This window comes from Diplotaxodon limnothrissa, linkage group LG17, assembly GCF_057381915.1.
Source record: "Diplotaxodon limnothrissa isolate DT_005_m linkage group LG17, D_limnothrissa_male_GT1.1, whole genome shotgun sequence".
NCBI lineage: Eukaryota > Metazoa > Chordata > Actinopteri > Cichliformes > Cichlidae > Diplotaxodon > Diplotaxodon limnothrissa.
Window position 1 is genome coordinate 42,160,563 of NC_140612.1, and position 19,262 is coordinate 42,179,824.

The 19,262-nt window shown below is 45.1% G+C and overlaps 1 protein-coding gene across 4 annotated transcripts in view; it reads left to right on the top strand.

The window, feature by feature from the left end:
• The window catches only part of LOC146615521 (pleckstrin homology domain-containing family A member 5-like), a 160,865-nt gene that overhangs the window by 132,099 nt on the left and 9,504 nt on the right, over window positions 1–19,262 (top strand). For all 4 annotated transcript variants that reach the window (XM_085376055.1, XM_085376051.1, XM_085376053.1 and 1 more), the window contains 13 exons: window positions 2,413–2,475; window positions 2,561–2,641; window positions 2,720–2,872; window positions 4,268–4,369; window positions 4,462–4,570; window positions 5,352–5,395; window positions 7,227–7,356; window positions 9,083–9,204; window positions 11,557–11,748; window positions 11,843–11,986; window positions 12,715–12,834; window positions 16,321–16,466; window positions 16,744–16,898. In XM_085376055.1, the coding sequence (XP_085232181.1) occupies window positions 2,413–2,475; window positions 2,561–2,641; window positions 2,720–2,872; window positions 4,268–4,369; window positions 4,462–4,570; window positions 5,352–5,395; window positions 7,227–7,356; window positions 9,083–9,204; window positions 11,557–11,748; window positions 11,843–11,986; window positions 12,715–12,834; window positions 16,321–16,466; window positions 16,744–16,898 (1,561 nt within the window). The remainder of the gene's footprint in view (window positions 1–2,412; window positions 2,476–2,560; window positions 2,642–2,719; window positions 2,873–4,267; window positions 4,370–4,461; window positions 4,571–5,351; window positions 5,396–7,226; window positions 7,357–9,082; window positions 9,205–11,556; window positions 11,749–11,842; window positions 11,987–12,714; window positions 12,835–16,320; window positions 16,467–16,743; window positions 16,899–19,262) is intronic.

A 19,262-nucleotide genomic window follows, 5' to 3' on the forward strand; every position in this document is an offset into this window, starting at 1 on the left:
TTTAAAGCTGCAGACCCTGAATTGGGATACAGCCTGTGTCCCAGAATTCATAGCGCGGCCCAGCTCAGTTTCCAACAATGGCGGCAGCTAGTTAGTTTTAATATTACTCTTATTATTCTTTCTGGGTCACAAAATAAACGTTTAACATATTTTCAGGCGAGAATGTAGCTGTGGAAACCTCAAATATCTGCTCAGTTTATCAAGACACCACATATTTTCAAAAGCGCTCCGACGTTTTCAGAGACGTCTGTTACCCACTAGCTCGATAGCTAGCTGGGGGCTAGGCTCACTAGAGCCGTGAGAACACCGGACTCCCGGCAAATCGTTTTCAAACCCACCGCCGTCTTTCACTACTCAGGTTAAACATGATATATGAGTCACTTAGATAACTTAAAATGTTATTGTTTGGCTTTTTTCAGTATTTTATTTGTTCCTGAGTAAATCGGTTTGTCTGAGATTAAAGTTATAGTTTTTACACAGCTGAATAAACGTCAAGCAGACAGCTGATTATCAGAAGTGTGAGATGCTCCAGAATTTACTCCGGTGTCCTGTTATAGTTTAGATAGCAAGGAGTTTATTAAACTTCACCGAAACAATCTGCAAATTTCATTAAAATTTAATAAACTATCATCTTGTCTTTATTTTTAGTTAGCACAGACCTTAAACACTTAAAGCTGTAAGCTAATGATAGTTATATAAGAGCAGATGCTGCCGGTGCAATAAGCTGTAGTTTTACGTCCAATGGATGATGATCTGATTAGTCGACTAATCGCAAAAATAATCGGTGACTAGTCGACTATCAAAGTAATCGTTTGTGGTGGCCCTACTTTGTATAGTGAACACCGGTCATTTTCTGGGACAGTTGTTTGGGACTGATTCCAACAAAAAGTTGCCTTAAAAAAAGGTTGACTTGTTTCTTGGTAGAGCACAACCTCATTGCTGCAAATCAGACTAAAGTGTAGGAGGCAATATGTAAGAGTTTGTTTATCAGCATATTATAGTTTGCTGAAGCTACGCTGGCGATGCGTGTTTGTACTTTCTAATGTGATCCACAGCAGCCGTGGTAACATCTGGGTAAGCAGCTTCAAGCAGGATTAGTAAATATCAACAATATCCCATCATCACTGCATCATTTCATGCTCTTGTAATAAACAACAAGTGTAATATGAACAATTTTTGCCCACTGTATTCAGGAAAGACAAATCCTGACACAATAATTTATATCATGTGGGATTAAATTAAACACACAGTCAAAAGTTTGGACATGCTTTCTCATTTCATGTTTTTTTATTTTATTTTCATGAATATTTATATTGCAGATTCTCACTGAAGGCATCAAACTACGGATGAACGCATGTGGAATTATGTAGGAAACAAAGATGTGTGAAATAACATGTTGTATATCTTAGATTCTTCCTGATATCCACCCTTTGATTCCTGCTTCGCTCACTCTTGGCGTCTCCGTGAGCTTCATGAGGTCGTCTCCTGAAATGGTTTCCAACAGTGTTGAAGGAGTTCCCAGAGATGCTGAGCACTTGTTGGTCCGTTGCCTTCACTCTGCGCTCCATCCCAAACCATCTCCACTGGGTTTAGGTCAGGTGACTGTGTACGCCATCCATTCACCTTTTCTGCAGTTGGAACCAAAGATCTCAGATTTAGACTTATCTCTAATCTGAGCTGCTGTTAACTTGTGATTTCTGAGGCTGGTGACTCGGATGAATGAGGGACTCTTGGTCTTCCTTTCCTGGGGCGTCCTCATGTGAGACGGTTTCATCGTAGTCTTGATGTTTTTGCGACTGCACTTGGACACATTCAAAGTTTTAGCAATTTTCCAACTGACTGATCTTCAGTTCTTAAAGTAATGATGGCCTGTTGTTTCTCTTTTCTTAGCTGACTGGTTCTTGCCATAATATGAATTCTAACAGTCTGTGTAGCAACCTGACTTCTGCACAACACACCTGATGGTCCCAACCCCATTAAGAAGGCAACAAATTCCACAAACGAACCCTGACAGGCTCACCTGCCGGGTGAAGCCGTTTCTGGTGACAACATCATGAAGCTCGCTGAGAGAAGGCCGAGGGTTTGCCGCGCTGTCAACAAAGCAAAGAGCAGCTACTTACAGAAATCAAAAATATAAAACATAGTTTTTCCTTTGCTACATGAGTCCATATATCTTACTTCATATATCTGATGTCAGTTTGTATCTATAATGTAGAAAGTAGCAAAAATAACGACAACAAATGAGAAGGCGAGTCCAAACTTTTGACTGTTAGTGTATAACAAGTCGAGAAGTAATCCCTGAATGCATTCTGTGACATTTCTTAATATTTTTTGAAAAACTGACCTGGAGCTCTCCGTTGTACCAGATGTGTTGCCCCTTAGTGTCCATCTCTGACTGTTTCTCTTCTTCAGACGAGTTCAGATGACTACAAAGACGGCGCCTTCGTCCAGCGCCCAGAGGAGGCTGACATAGATGTAAGACGGCCGCAGCTCTCAGTGAAATGATTGACACGTTTCAAAGACACGTTTACTGATGGGCATGTTTGTGTGGCTGTGTTAGACCAAGCTGAGCAGACTGTGTGAGCAGGACAAAGCAGTGAGGATGCAGGAGGAGAAACTGCAGCAGCTACACAGAGAGAAGGTACAGCTGTGCACTCTGTGCATGTGTGTTGCTCTCTTTGCGGATATGCAGTAATAATTTTTGTGTGTTGTGTGGCAGCACACTCTGGAGACAGCGCTGCTGTCTGCCAGTCAGGAGCTGAGTGAACAGAGTGACTCCAATGCAGCAGCCACACAGAGCCTGGTCCAACAGAGAGATGTGCTGCAAAATGGGCTGCTCAGCACCTGCAGGGAGCTGTCCCGAGTCAGCACTGTGAGCATGCATGCTCTCACACATCACCACCCGACACGTAGGGACATTTATGCTTGGAAAAGCAGCCACAGTTTTATGGAATAGGACTTGCTACTGAATATTTATTGCGTGTCTCACAGTGGAACATCACCTAGACTCCTTATGGAGAGTAAAAATCAGCTTTTACTGGCGTTACTGTGATACATGCTGGTAAGGTTATTGATTAGCTTTTACTCTTCATTTAATTTCCTTGATAAACACCAGAATATACAAACCCAAATATACATTTCTTTACAACAATAATACTTCTGCACTGCTGTTACAGACGCGTTTCCTGATGATTACAGAGTAAGAAAATGTTTTGTTCTTTGACCAGTCACAGTACTGGGAAAGCCTCCTTTCAACTCCAAGAACACCAGCATGTAGCGCAGCCGAAGCCTTTGTTTCCATAGCGGTGTGGCTTCCACTGTGTTTATGTTTGTGACAGCTTTGATGTGAACAACAGTGAAGGAAACAGAATCAGGTGACAGTTATATATCTGCATTTTAAATCTTTTATTTTGTGTTTTTTTTAATGGTGCATGTTCTAAATATAACAAATAAGCTCCTAAATATGGGCTCAAAATGTGGTCATAAATATTTTGTACTTGTAAAAAAGATTTGTATGTGTAAAAAAGATTTCTAACCACTGATATACCACAACTTTTTCCTTTCAACAGCTACTGAAAGTTAGGGGACCTAGCTGCTATCGGATATTTATATAGAGATCCTCCAGCTTCAAACTGTATCACCCTTCAAGGACCTGCAGTTCAAAAAAGCGCCCCTCCGACAGCCAAACCCATCTGTTCTCTGATTGGATTGTTACATTTGTGATTGACATGACATTGACCAATCAGATGAAAGGAAGAAAAATAGGGTCAAAATTCGTACTTGTAACTTGCAGGGTTTTTTTGGCTAAGTCCACACACAAATTCTTTTTACACATGCAAATCTTTTTTACAAGTACAAAATATTTATGACCACATTTTGAGCCCATACCTAAAGGCTGGATCTACTCTAGCTACACTGTGAGTGGTCACACACTGGATCGGGGCTCTAAGAGATCCATCCTCTAAACCATACCCTGCATATCCTATGCAGCCAGTCTAATGATAGTAGATGGGAATCCACATGATTGTGCAGGAAGTCTTTTCAGGAACAAGCACAAGTTCAGTCTTTGCTCGGCTGCAGATTTCGGGGTCTCTGGTCCTTGTGTCTGTTGGTTTAGGACTGATGTACCGGGGGAACTCACAGAAATGCCACGCAAACCTGACAGACGAGAAAGAGGGCAAAGGTTCCCGAACCTAAAAGAGGAGACACGAGAAAGAAAACCCGCACAGATAAACACAAACCGACTGCTGTTGGTGTCCTGTTTCAGGAGCTAGAGTGCTCCTGGAGGGAGTACGACCTACTGGAAGCAGATGTTACTCTGGCCAAATCCAACCTACTGGAACAGCTGGAGGCCCTGGGCAGCCCACAGGTAGCACGCACACACACACACACACACTCTTACTTTACACGGTGGTTAACTTTGAACAGAATATTTGGATGTGTGTCTCTGTGTGTCTTCAGACAGAGCCTCCAAGTCAGCGGCACATTCAGATCCAGAAAGAGCTGTGGAGGATCCAGGATGTGATGGAGGCGCTGTCCAAGAGCAAACCCCAGCGGAGCACAAATAGCAGTGAGGCCCTCCCTCAGCACCTCCACCATCACATTCTTACGTTCTTGCTTGCATGCGTGTGTCTGATGTCTTGGATACAATTTCAAGGTTCTAAACAGTTCTTGTAAACACGCCACGGTCAGTCTCTTTGAACAAAACCAAATCTTGATCCTGCCGGAGGTTTAAAGAAAAAGCAGCTGCTTCACCACTTTTTGCTTCTGTGTGTCAAAATGTACATTTGATTTGTTTTTGCAGCTTTGCTCGTTGCAGCGTTTCAGTCGTCAGGTCACGGCCTTCGCTTGGTTGTCACTCTTATCTTTTAGAAAGAGCCGTTATAGTCACTGTCGGTTACGTTTGGTGCCCTGTTGTAGTTTCTAGTTTTATGTTTCCATGACAACGTGTCATTACACAGCTCTGCCAACAATACACTGACACACTGTGAGACCCGGTGATGCTGACAGCCTAGCTGCTGTTTTTAATATACACGTAAACATGTTAATATTGTCTTTGCCGTCATTGTTCTCGTGTTGGCATGAAGTGAAATATCTCCGTGCATCCGTGTCCATCGTGTCTTTAGCCTTCTGGTTAAATCTACCCTGTTAATATTCTGCTTTGGCTTGTCAGTAAATCTATGTTGTGTTTTCTGTGCGTTACAAAGTGTTGGATACCTGAAAGATGAATCATCTTGTGAGGAAGATGTAGAACTCCATTTTGCAGCGGCACCTGATGCATTCACGTATCTTCAGTGATCGCAAACTTCTTCACTTCTGTCTCTTTTCTCCAATTTCTGTCTGTTTAATAGGTTTTCTTGGTTCAAAGCCACTCAGCATCCAGCAGAAGAATGAGGTACGGCAGTGTGCACATTACACCCCTGTCACATGATTCTGTTTTAGTTACGTTTGTTTTGACTTCAGAGATTTCTGGCGTCTTTCTAGCCCAACCAAGATGGCTTTGTTTGAGCTCCAGCTGAAGGGTTAGCATGAAGCACGTGGTCAAATTGTTCAGCAGGAGTGTGTGTGATGGCTTTGCTGTCTGTTGTTTCACAGCTGAATAGAGATTGTGTAGCTCAAAGGTTTCGTACTGGACAGGTCGATGTTTGAGTTCAGTGTAGAAATCCGCTCGCTCAGCTGTTTTTGTGGCGTTTCAGGTTTGTCCGTTTCCACAGATACTTTCCATGATGCTGGTGAGATTAGCTTCTTCAGTTACAGCGGTGCCTCGCTATAACACGGTGCACCTTTTGCAGCATTGCTGTTTCGTGGATTTTTTTGTGCACAATTTTGCATGCTTTTTTTTTTTTTACAGCACATTGTGTTCTGTGTCCTGATTGGCTGTAGACAAGTGTCAATCAATCTTGTGCCGTGTCCCCTGTACAGTACAGAATGTGTTCAGCTTGTCCAATTTACATAAATCTTCGATCAGTAGCAGCGTGACTCCGAAGTGCTGCACTGTATGTTTGTAAGTTTTCTCTGACGAACACGACAATGTCGACGAAACGTCGTCACCTGCAGGTGTGTTTGGTTTCATTCTGTAATACTGGACTTTCTACGAAGGTTTGAACTTTGAGAGTTTAAACAACAGAGAAAAGTGTGAAAATGTTCCTGCCTGTGCGAGAAAAGTTTATAAACTGTGTAGGGACGGGTTTTACAGCCTTAACACATCTATAATAATTGTAAAAAATAAAGTTGGCTACTTCACGGATTTCACTTATCGCGGGTTATTTTTAGAACGCAACTCCCACGATGAACGAGGGACCGCGGTCCTGTAGAGTATGCGCTCGATGGCGAGTAGCAGACAGAGTGAACAGGTGTAAAACTAAAAATAAAGTCCTGTCCCGTCTCACGGAACCAGATATTTCACTCTTACCGTAGCTCTTTACATGTCGTTAGGATGCGTGTTTACCGCTAACACTGATATGTTCCATTAATAACATACTTATAGTGTAGTTTGTGTTGTTGTCGTTGTGAATGCACCCATAACAGCAAGTCTCAGAAGAACACATTTGGAGTCAGAGTGATGTTTGAGTATTTCCAGCACAAGCCGAGGTGTCTCCATCCCAGTTTGCAGAAACTGGTCCAGTCAGGCTGAGTGTTCTTGGTGACGAGCAGCATTTGTACAGCATGACAGGAGCGCTGTCCTTTCTTTGAGCCCCGTTGTGTTAACTGTCTACAGGCAGTCACTCAGCCACTCAGTCCTCCCAAGGAGGGCAACAGCGTACCCCCCCGCCCGCCTCTCCCCCAGTACTACGACTCATCAGACCGCCCCCCTCAAGTGCCCCCCCACCACTCGCACCGTGGTGGCCCCATGCCCTCCCACAATTATCGTCCTGAAGACCGCAAAACCGGCACCAGGAATGGAGCACACAGTGTAAGAATCGCTGAACGCGTTCATGCCCCACCCTCTCCCGACCACATCAGCCCCCAACATCCTCAGTTTGCTGTGACTGGCACACTTCAGTACACCGAGCCAATGCACCCGAGCTCCTCATTTCACAGGATTCAGTGTTCTCAGCCATCTCTCGCCTTTTATTTCCAGACCCCATCCTAAAGAATAAATTCATGTGCATCTGTTCCTCAACAAGTTCAAATACATCTAATTCATATCAGTGTTATGTGTGCCTGACTGAACTTGTGTATGAATGTATTCTTATCCTGAGATTTCCTTCCTATTGCACTCAAAGCAAGCTCCAGATTACCGGCTATATAAGAGCGAGCCGGAGCTGACCACGGTGAACGAGGAAGTGGACGAGGCCAACGGTGAAGAGAAGGACAAGGCTGAGACTGAAAGTAAAGACGGCGCATCATCCAAAGGTACATTTATTAATCAGTGTGTGACTCTCAGTGGTAGCCTCATTCTCGCTGCACTGTTTTTACTGTGCTTTAAAGAAGCTGGCGTTTCGTGACGGGGTGTGGCTTGGCTGCAGAGGGGGTGGAGCAGTGGGTTCGGGGCACTGATGTCTGGATTGGGCTGAGCGGGTCCCTCTGGCGGGCTGACCCCTGCAGCCGAGCCACAAGCCACACTTATTATAAAAGTTGCCCGCTGGATTTAACTAAGCAAATAGGTTCGAGCCTCCTGTTGGACAGTTACTGCATGGGCGATTATCAGCTGGCAACAAGTTATTCAACCCCAACTGGTGCAATGAGTTGCTTCACATTTCATAAACAACCATGTCGAAAGATGCATATCGTGGTTGTGGAAAAGATGTTAGTGTGTTTGAGAAGGGTCAAATCATTGGTATGCATCAAGCAGAGAAAACATCCAAGGAGACTGCAGAAACTACGCAAATTGGGTTAAGAACTGTCCGACGCATTATTAAAAAGTGGAAGGATAGTGGGGATCCATGGTCTTCGAGGAAGAAGTGTGGTGATTGTGATCGGCAATCAATTAAACGTTTGGTGAAATCAAATCGAAGAAAAACAACAGTAGAACTCAGGGCTATGTTTAATAGTGAATGTAAGAGCATTTCCACCAGCACAATGGGAAGCTCAAGGAATTGGGATTGAACAGCTGTGTAGCCATAATAAAACCAGTAATCAGAGAGGCAAACCGGGAAAAAGGCTTCAGTTTGCTAGCAAGCATAAAGACTGGACTCTGGAGCAATGGAAGAAGGTCATGTGGTCTGATGAGTCCAGACTTACCCTGTTCTAGAGGGATGGGCGCATCGGGGTAAGAGGAGAGGCAGATGGAGTGATGCCCCCGTCATGCCTGGTGCCTACAAGCCTGTGGTCTGGGGTTGCTGCAGTTGGTCAGGTCTAGGTTCAGCAACAGCATGTGCTCCAAGAAGGAGGTCCGCTGACTCCCTGAATGACCAGGTTATCCCATCAATGGGTTTCTTCTTCTCTGATGGCACGGGCATATTTCCAAGGTGACAATGCCAGGATTCATCTGGCTCAAACTGTGAAAGCGTGGCTCTGGGAGCATGAGACATCCTTTTCACACACATTGACTGGCCACCAGAGTCCAGACCTTAACCCCATTAAGACTCTTTGGGATGCTGGAGAAGGCTTTGCACAGCGGTCAGACTCCACCATCATCAGTGCAAGTTCTTGGTGACAAATTAATGCAACACTGGATGGAAATAAATGTTGTGACATTGCAGAAGCTTGTGGAGACAATGCCACAGCAGATGCATGCCGTAATCAAAGCTAAAGGCAGTCCAACTCCGTACTAGAGTTTTTTTGGTGGCGATGGTTTTTTGGTCGGGGAATGTATCTGTTAAAGGGTATTAATAGTAAAGACAGATCTGGGCTATCTTATATTATTCAATCAATTCGTCAAGTTTTAGAAGATGTCATTCATGGTCACTGAATGTAGAAAGTGTTTACTGGCCACAGGTGAGGCTTTGTCCTTTGACCTTTTCAGGCCTTCATCAGCCCTACTGGAAAGAATATTTCTCTCACATCTGTGTTGGTAACGTTGGGACCTCATACTAACTTGGTTCAGTTAAAACACATAGCCTATATATTGTTTTTAGTCCTTTTAGTTGTTTTTCATTAATGTGTGAGTGAGAGCATTTTCCGGCTGTTTCTCCAACAGTGTCCCCGTACCGAGTGGGTGTCATCCCCCCCAGGACCAAATCCCCAATGAGCCCTGCCGAGTCCTCCACTATTGCTTCCTACGTTACCCTGAGGAAGACCAAGAAACCTGAATCCAGATCTGTAAGTTTCACCTTTATAGTGTGGTAAATCTGTTGCACTACGAGGGCAAGTCATGTCTGACGCATTTATTCGGAGTACATAAAAGGAAATGAAGCACTCTCTCACTGACCGCTCGTAAATATAGATCAGAAGCAGAATCATCTTCATTTGGTGACTCTGTTCTCTCTCTATATATATATATATATATAACACCCAGCACGCCCCTGCGGGCGGTTTATCCTTCAGGCTCGGGTCCTCTACCAGAGGCCTGGGAGCTTGAGGGTCCTGCAGTATCTTAGCTGTTCCCAGGACTGCGCTCTTATGGACAGAGATCTCCGATGTTGTTCCCGGGATCTGCTCCAGCTTCTCGTGTTCCTTCTTCCTGATGTTGCTGTCATTCGGAACCGCTACATCGATCACTACGGCCGTCTTCTTCTGTTTGTCTACCACCACTATGTCCGGTTGGTTAGCCACCACCATTTTGTCCGTCTGTATCTGGAAGTCCCACAGGATCTTAGCTCGGTCGTTCTCCACCACCCTTGGGGGCATCTCCCATTGTGACCTCGGGACTTCCAGGTTATACTCGGCACAGATGTTCCTGTACACTATGCCGGCCACTTGGTTATGGCGTTCCATGTATGCCTTGCCTGCTAGCATCTTGCACCCTGCTGTTATGTGCTGGATTGTCTCTGGGGCATCTTTACACAGCCTGGGGTCTTGCCTGGTGTGATAGACCCCAGCCTCTATGGATCTTGTGCTCAGAGCTTGTTCTTGTGCTGCCATGATTAGTGCCTCTGTGCTGTCTTTCAGTCCAGCTTTGTCCAGCCACTGGTAGGATTTCTGGATATCAGCCACCTCCTCTATCTGCCGGTGGTACATACCGTGCAGGGGCCTGTCCTTCCATGATGGTTCCTCGTCTCCCTCCTCTTTCTTGGGTTTCTGCTGCCTGAGGTATTCACTGAGCACTCGGTCAGTTGGGGCCATCTTCCCAATGTATTCTTGGATGTTCCTTGTCTCATCCTGGACTGTGGTGCTGACACTCACCAGTCCCCGGCCCCCTTCCTTCCGCTTAGCGTACAGCCTCAGGGTGCTGGACTTGGGGTGAAACCCTCCATGCATGGTAAGGAGCTTTCTTGTCTTTATGTCAGTGGCTTCTATCTCCTCCTTTGGCCAGCCTATTACCCCAGCAGGGTACCTGATCACGGGCAGGGCGTACGTGTTGATGGCCCGGATCTTGTTCTTACCATTCAGCTGACTCCTCAGGACTTGCCTGACCCTCTGCAGGTACTTGGTGGTTGCAGCTTTTCTAGCGGCCTCTTCATGGTTCCCATTCGCCTGCTGGATCCCCAGGTACTTGTAACTGTCCTCTATGTCTGCAATGTTGCCTTCTGGTAGTTCAATCCCCTCAGTTCTGACTACCTTCCCTCTCTTTGTTACCATCCGACTACACTTCTCCAGTCCGAACGACATTCCAATGTCATTGCTGTATAGCCTGGTAGTGTGGATCAGTGAATCGATGTCTCGTTCACTCTTGGCATACAGCTTGATGTCATCCATGTACAGGAGGTGGCTGACAACTGCTCCGTTCCGTAGTCGGTATCCGTAGCCAGTCTTGTTAATGATCTCACTGAGGGGGTTCAGGCCTATGCAGAACAGCAGTGGGGACAGAGCATCTCCTTGGTAGATCCCGCACTTGATAGTGACTTGTGCTATGGGCTTGGAGTTGGCCTCTAGTGTTGTACGCCACATCCCCATTGAGTTCCTGATGAAGGCTCTTAGGGTCCCATTGATCTTGTACAATTCTAGGCATTCCAGTATCCAGCTGTGGGGCATTGAGTCATAGGCCTTCCTCTAATCAGTCCAGGCAGTGCACAGGTTGGTCAGCCTGGTCTTGCAGACTTGGCTGACTGCTCGGTCTACCAGCAGCTGGTGTTTCGCTCCTCTGGTAATTCCTTTGTCATGAGGAGTGTGCATTGAGCCACATGCCTGTTCATCTTAGCCGCTATGATGCCTGACAGGAGCTTCCATGTGGTGCTGAGACACACAGTATGGTGTCAAACTAGTATAACTGTAGTGTATTTTTGTGAGCTAGTTACAGTAAAAGGCAGCGTAGTCACTTTGTATTCACACATGATTAATATCTACATGAACAACATGATGACCCTGCACTTACTCCAGAGCTCGGGTCGTTAAAGGCCAACAAAACAAAGTAACTGGAGCTGAAGTCTTCTGGGGAAATGTGAACTTCTTTGTGGCAATATTTAAATTTCAGACTGTGCTTGCAAGTGAATTTTTAATCTTTTGTTAAAATGTTGCATACCCTCTCTGAAAGCCACAGTCACAGTTTGAGGTGAAAAGTCTTTTCCCGTGCAGGATCGTCCCAAAAGTGCAGTGGATCAAATAGGATTTGGGGAGAGAGAGGTGGGCAGAACAAGGATGAGTGTAGAGGAGCAACTGGATCGACTAAGAAGAAATCAGGAGGCCTTGTTGCTCCGTGAGAAAAAGAAAGAAACCCCAACCCGCTCACCGTCCTTCAGCAAAGACAATCCATTTCTTATTCTGCAGGTGTGTCTCTCACACACACGCTTCAGTTCAGATGTGACCTCTGCGGTTTGAAATCTGTCACTTAACTCAGGGGTTTATGTTCCCCCTTGTGCAGAGTCGTATCCCAGCAGGAGCCGGTGCAGACCCTTTGGAGCTGGAGGCTGCACTGCAGCAGCTGAAGGTGGAGCACAAGGAGCAGAGCAGAGCTTCTGTTGACGCTGCAGGAAACTGCACAGAAAGAACGCTGACTGTTGCAAAGGTTTGAATTTATTCACATTATTTTTGCAATGTACTCACAATTACAGGTGCAAAGGATCGAGGGAATGACAATAGATGAGTTCAGATACCTGTGGACAACCAACCAAAGCAATGCACAAGATAAAGGCTGGGACGGTGGAGTAAGTAGACCAGTGTATTAGGGGGGATTTGTGCCAGAAGGAAAACAGTGAAAGGGAAGATGACAAGACGAGCGAAGGTGGAGCAAGAGGTCGGAGTGTTAGGAAACGAATACGTCGACTCAGGCTGTGCAGTTTGGAGACGAGGTTGGAGAGGCAAAGATATTTAAGGTGGAGCTGCCAGGCAGAATGAAAAGAGGAGGACCACAGAGAAAATTCATGGATGTAGTAAACAAGGGAATGCAGAGGGCTGATATAAACAGAAGAGGATGCAAGGATTAGAGTGAGGGAGGCAGATGTGACCACACGGAGAAGTCACAGCCAAAGTCAGTAACTCTGCACCACTACTGGGCTGGAGTGAGACTACTATTGATAACATTTTCATCCAAGACTTAGAAGCTTCACGCAAAAACAGCGACATATGACCTTCATGAGATGCAAATGTAGACTGCATATTCAGTTTTCTACGTCTTTCTAAGTCTTGTTTTTTGTGGTCTTGTTTCCATTGTGAAAGAGACTGAGTGTTTTTATACACAACACTTGCTGCACTCTGTACACACAGCACCAGAATCATTTTTATTTCTATCTGCAGGAGATGCCCACAGCAGAGGAGGTGAAAAATGGCAAATGTGAGGAAGTAAAGCAAGACGGGAACACGGGCCTGAAGAGTGTGGAAGAGCCACAGGTTACGATGGGCAGATTAGATCATGAGGTACTGTTTTATTTCTCCGGACAGCTGTGTGTAGCAGATAGCAGTGTAAAGATAGTCAATACTGTTTATTAGTATGACCAAACTTGTTTAGTGGTGATAGGAAGGATGTCAGATACTTAAGATCGAGAACTAGAAGGAAACGGCTTTAACTGGGAAACGTGGAAAGTGGGATTTCCATAGAAGCAGGTGGCTGTAATCACACAGCAGCAGAACTGGTGATTCTCCCAAAGGGACTCAGGAAGAGACGAGCCAGTTTCTTAGACGAGCTGCACCAGGAGCAACTGAGTAGACGATCTTAGTGCTCGAGCAGGAATGTACGAACTAAGGAGCTCGATCAGGTAGCTCAGGGCTGTGTTGTTGATCATTTTAAAAGTAAGCAGCAGTATTTTAAATTGGATGTGGAATTTAATGGGTAGCCAGTGCAGGTCAGCTAGAACAGGGGTAATAGAGGCAAACCTCCCAGTTCCCGTCATTTTGAACAGTTTGCAGTCTATGAAGAAGGGCTGAGTGAAGACTGAAATAAAGGGAGTTGCAGTAATCCAGCCTACAGGTCACAAAGGCGTGAACAAGCTTTTCCAGGTCCTTATGCGGAACATAATGCTTAGTCTTAGAAATGAGACGCAGTTGGTAGAAACTAGATCTAACTACAGCGGACACTTTGCAGCAACACACCCAAACTGCTAACAGTGTCAGAGAGGGAGCTGGCAAGGGAACCAAAGGCATCACAAAACTGTCCACGAGGAATATTACTATCAAACACAATGATTTTAGTTTTCTTATCATTTAAGATGAGAGAGTTTCCTAAGAGCCACTCTTTGAAAGCAGTGCAGAGACCAGGCAGGATCAGTAGATCTGTATATCGTCAGCGTAACAGTGATAAGCGATATTGTATTTCTCAAAGATTAGAGAGTAGAATAGGGCCCAGCACAGATCCTTGAGGCACGCCACAGCAGACGGGTGCAGCGGAGGAAGAGCAGGTGCCCAGGTCGACCGAGAAGGACCTGTTGGAGAGGTATGATTTAAACCAACCACGGGCGACACCTCTAATGCCTACAGTATGCTCAAGCCTCTCTAACAAGATGCTGTGATCCACCATGTCAAAAGCCGAGGATAAATGCAATAGAGCTCGGACCGCAGCACGTCCAGTATCAGCAATTAGAAGAAGAACATTAAGGACTCTAAGCTGTGTCAGTGCTGTGACGTGGTTTAAAGGCAGACTGGAATTTATCAATAATGTCGTTCACATCCAAATACGCCTGGACTTGTGAAAGAACTATCCTCTCGACAACTTTAGAGATCGGCCTGTGATTCACATAATTATTACTATCAAGGTTTCTGTTGCTGGACTACGGCATGTTTCAAAGCTGACGGGACGCAGCCAGAGACTGAAGAAGGATTCATTAAACATAAAATACTGGGTCCAATTACGTCGAAGCAGTCCTTGACTATGCGAGACGGGAGGATATCATATATAGGAGTAGTGTTATTCAGTTGTTCAGCTAATCGCTTCAGAGTAAGGAGTGACACGGGCTCAAACTGATGGAAGGTTGATGAACAACCAGGAGCAGAAACAGGAAGCGAGGAAGAGAAGAAACTTTATCTAAGAAGTGATTTAAAAGTTGTTCACAAAGATCCGGCGAGCACGGCAGCGGCATATCAGGACGGGGATTGACCACCGAATTAAAATTTTAAATAGCGTTCAGGGGTTGTGACCATGAGCCAGGATCATTTTTGATAAGAAAGCCGCTTTCGCCATTTTAGCAGCAGTTTGAAATTTCGAGCGGCTGACACATAGGATTTCACAGGATACCTGGAGTTTATCTTTTCTCCACCTCCTCTCATCATGGCGGCAAACACGTCGTAAGGCGCGTGTGGAGTCGTTTAACCAGCGTTGGGAAAAGGCTGTAGGGCGCTTCATTTTAATGGGTGCAACAGTGTCAAGGATAGAGGAGCATATGGATAACAAGGTGTTTGCAAAGTCTTCAACCATATGAGAGGCAGAACAATCAAAAGAAGTGGACGCAGAATTCAGGATTTGCCACAGTTTCAGCATCAACTACACGTAAAGCAGGAACTCAGGGTGCAGTATTATCTAAGTCAACATGACTGTGGAGTGGTCAGAGATCCCCACATTGTTTATATCCTTGATGCAAATGTCCAAGCCTTAGCGTGGGTAGGTTCATTTACCCACTGAACGAGGTTAAAAGAGTCAGTTAATGCAAGAAAGTCTTCAGCTGACGGGTCGTCCTTACAGCAGACGTGTATATTAAAATCCAGTAATAAGAACACAGCCATGTTTAAAAAGAACAGATCCTACAAGGTCGGCAAATTCAGAGATAAAAGTCTTATTGTATTTAGGCGGGCGATAGACCGCGACACACAGAGTAGCCTAACAGTCAGTCATCTCCAGCAGCTGAGCCTCAAAGCTGGGGTAGGTAGGGGAGGGGAGCTGCTGGAGGTTATTTTTAAAAACCGAAGCTAAGCCACCACCTCGGCCAGTAAGTCTAAAAAAGGCACAGTCTGGGGGGAGAAGCTCGGAGAAGGGGATGGACTCACTGGGGCGAATCCAGGTCTCCGTCAGGAGTAAAACGTCCAGTCCAGTAGTGAGGAAAAAGTCATTTAAAAGAAAGGTCTTGTTCGCCAGTCACCTGACATTTAGTAAAGCCATACGAGTCCAGGCAGCTAGGTCACCACTGGTAGCACGTCGCAGAGCGCTTAGGTTGTTGTGATGGACGCCACGTCTGGAGGACGTAATCCAGGGTCGAACAGGAAGGCATGCCACTGGAAGGGCTATGTAGGCTTGTAATCAGCGGGGCAGATCCACCGATGGCTCAGTAGTTTAGCATCAAAGCGGTCTCCGGAGGAGGGGAGGAAGCGTAGACGGCCAGCATATGGATAATCCGTAGCCTTTGCTTTAAGGTAAGCCTTGAGGCGGACGCGGAGACCCCTCCTTTTACCCCGTTTCCTGTAACGTTTCTTGTGCAGGTTGGGAAGGGGTAACCAGGAAATACTGGTGGAGGAGTCTAGCCGTAACAGGGTGGCGTCACCCAGGTTCCAGCATGGATCGAGCGATGCCAGTAAGAGAATCGGAGATTTAAAAGCGTTTGTCTGTCGTAGGTTATTATTGCACAACCACACGATGAGCATAAAACCAAAAAAATAAGGAGTACTATGCCAAAGTCCAGTAAAAGGGGAAGGAAAGGTAGAAAGCAGAAGCACAGGCGAGGACGGCCAGCCACACACACCGGCGCCATCTCAAGAAATGATGATGTCAATAATGCTGACTCAGAATGACATTAGTCGCCCTTTAACAGGCTTCAGCTGTCTGTACCAACTCCAACAGCACACTTCATATCATACAGTCGTAGCTGTTGTGTAAAAACAGCCACAGTCAGTTTGCTTTGAATCATTTCTTAAACTGACACTGCATTTATTTCCAACCTTCAGATCCCTGCATTCTCTCATGAAAGTGAATCTGTGTTTTAGCTGTGTGAGAGTCAAAAGGTGGTGATCCTGGACTTGGGCACGGAGCCTCAGCGGGTGGAGATTGTGAACCTTGAGCCCTTCGAGGACGATGAAAGCCGAGAGCAAGATCTGACCAGCTCACCTACAAATGCCACCACTGAAAACAGGTGTCTGTGTGTGTCTGTGGGTGTCTGTGTGTGTGTCTGTGGATGTCTGTGTGTGTCTGTGGGTGTCTGTGGGTGTACCTATCTTTGCACTGACACAACAGCTTAGAGCTACATTGGAAACACAGCTCACTGGAGCACCAACTCGATAGTATTTGTTCTCTGCTGTCATTACAGAGAAAAGCAAAACAAGATGCTGTAAAAATACTGAGCTACAGTCTGATGTCCATCATTGAAACTAATCAGTCGTTATGACCTGTTCTGCTTCTACCAACTGTAGCTTCCAGATTGTTGAGCCTGAGACTCCAAGCCCTGAGCCCGAGGTCGAAGAGATGACACAACCGTCGAGGGGAGATAAGAACCTCGGGAAGAGCCTGGATTCATACAACCAGCTGACAGCAGACAACAAAAAACACAACAACAGTATTTTGGCATGTAAGTCAAAAGTCTTTCAAAGACCTCTTTGTACCCAAATCAAAGGCATATTAACTCATCACACGTGAAAACATTTACACTGGTTAATCTTACGGCTTACATATGTCTCATGTATATCGAGATCATCTTTTTTAAACCGACGTTAGTAAAAACTGATTCTCAGGTTAGTTTCATTTTTCCACTGGACATTTTGACCTGATACCAAAGTATCTTTGAACACTACAAACAAGACTAATTTATTTCAGCAGTAACTTTAGCTACACTCTGTATCCTCACCAATCCTGTGTCATTATCCATGTTTCTGTGTGTACGTATGAGGGAAAGTTCAACGTTGAAAACTGAAATAAGTCAGAAATGTTGTGTGCTGACATCATCGTGGGGCGTTGCACAGGTACATTTAGAAATATACGAGTTATCCAACAGTCGGTGGATATTTTGGCATTGCATAACCAGAATTACAGCTTATTGATTACTAAGCGGAGAAATCACTTTATTTATATTATTGCAACATGTGAATAGATAATACATTTGATCAAATGTGTCATTGAACTTTGGCAGATCTACATTAAGCTAAAAGTATAAGATAAGAAGACTGAAGTGTCGGGGCTGAAACCTTTGCTGCATGAGGAACTTATCCTTGTTCTTCTTCACGCTAACAGCTGCTGCCAGAGGCTTCAGGCTGTGATGTTTACTGTACACCAATCAAGAAGGATAAGCGTGACCCCTCTTATGCTTTCCTGCCTTTAGAAAGCATCTACATGAGTCTTACGTGACCACTTGTGGTTCGATCTAACTTTCCTCTCTGTGTATATAGAAATAAGTGTTTTCATTTTACATGCACCTTTATGCTGCGTCTAACCTGAAGCTGGAATAACTCAGGTGGCTGCTTTCAGTTTTTTTGTTGTATTGGCTGTAGAGGTGGAAGAAAAGCCCACTCTGTGTGTGTTTTGCTGCAGCTGTGAGATGTTCATTCTGATGGCTTTTGTCGTCATGGACCCTGTGACTGTTTTAGGGAGATGAATATTGACCACTGGGCATCTCGCGGTTCAGAAAGCCATAGAATACTGTCATGGTCCTGCGGCCATGACTCAGTGACTTTGTGTTTGTGTTCCTTATTGTTATTATTCTCTTTATTATTCTTGGGCTGTTTTGGGATGGTTTGTGTTTTGGGATTTTAGATACTGGGTTTTGGGTTTGTGCTCCCTCTATTGGTCCCTGGTGTTAGTGTTCCCCTGTCTCGTCAGGTTAATCAGGTCCAGCTGTGTCTCCCACCTGTGTGTGATTTCCCAGTGTCTCTTTGTGTACTTATAGTGTGTGTTTTCCTCTGCTCCTCGTCGCGTCGTCTGTGTTCATACCCTGTGAAATCCCCTGCGTGCTCTCCCTGCTGTTCTCCCTTCATGTTCAGGTTTGCCACTCCTTTGTGTAGTTTCACCCAGTTTAGTTCATCCTTAGTTCTGTTTTGCCATCTCCACTTTATGTTTGATATTGTCAATAAATCGCCTTCACATCTGAGTAAGTGCTGCATTTGAGTCCTCCTTTCCACTCTTCACACGGCCGCTGCCCCGGACCGTGACAAATACACTGTAATGGAGAGATAAGAGAAATACAAGGAAGCTACACAAGACACGTGTTTTCTGCTTTGAATGGTTTGAAATGTTTGGAAATGCCAAAATTCTTCTTTCCCCTTCCCCACATCTGTCTCAGAGCCTACAGACATTCTTGGACTTGAAGCTTGGTTTGTCCTCTACGGCAGTGTTTCCCAGCCTTTTGGAGCCACGGCAAATATTTCATGTTAGAAAAATTACACTAAACAAAAATGTCACAAAAAGCATATTAATAATTTCCCCCCGCGCAGCAGGTATAGCTGACTTGGCTCAGGTTGTGCCCAGCATAGCTTCTTTGCTTTCTTCTGACCACTACTCCTGCCAGGGCCTTCATCTGGGTCGGAGTTTTCTGCAGGACCAAGTCAGCCTGACTGGTTCTTTTCAAATATTTATCTGTTACGCGCTGCTATGGGCTCAAAATGTGGTCATAAATATTTTGTATGTGTAAAAAAGATTTGTGTGTGCGTAAAAAAGATTTGTATGTGTAAAAAAGATTTGTGTGTGCGTAAAAAAGATTTGTATGTGCGTAAAAAAGATTTGTGTGTGCGTAAAAAAGATTTGTATGTGTAAAAAAGATTTGTGTGTGGACTTAGAAAAAAAAACCATGCAAGTTACAAGTACGGATTTTGACCCTATTTTTCTTCCTTTCATCTGATTGGTCAATGTCATGTCAATCACAAATGTAACAATCCAATCAGAGAACAGATGGGTTTGGCTGTCGGAGGGGAGCTTTTTTTGAACTGCAGGTCCTTGAAGGGTG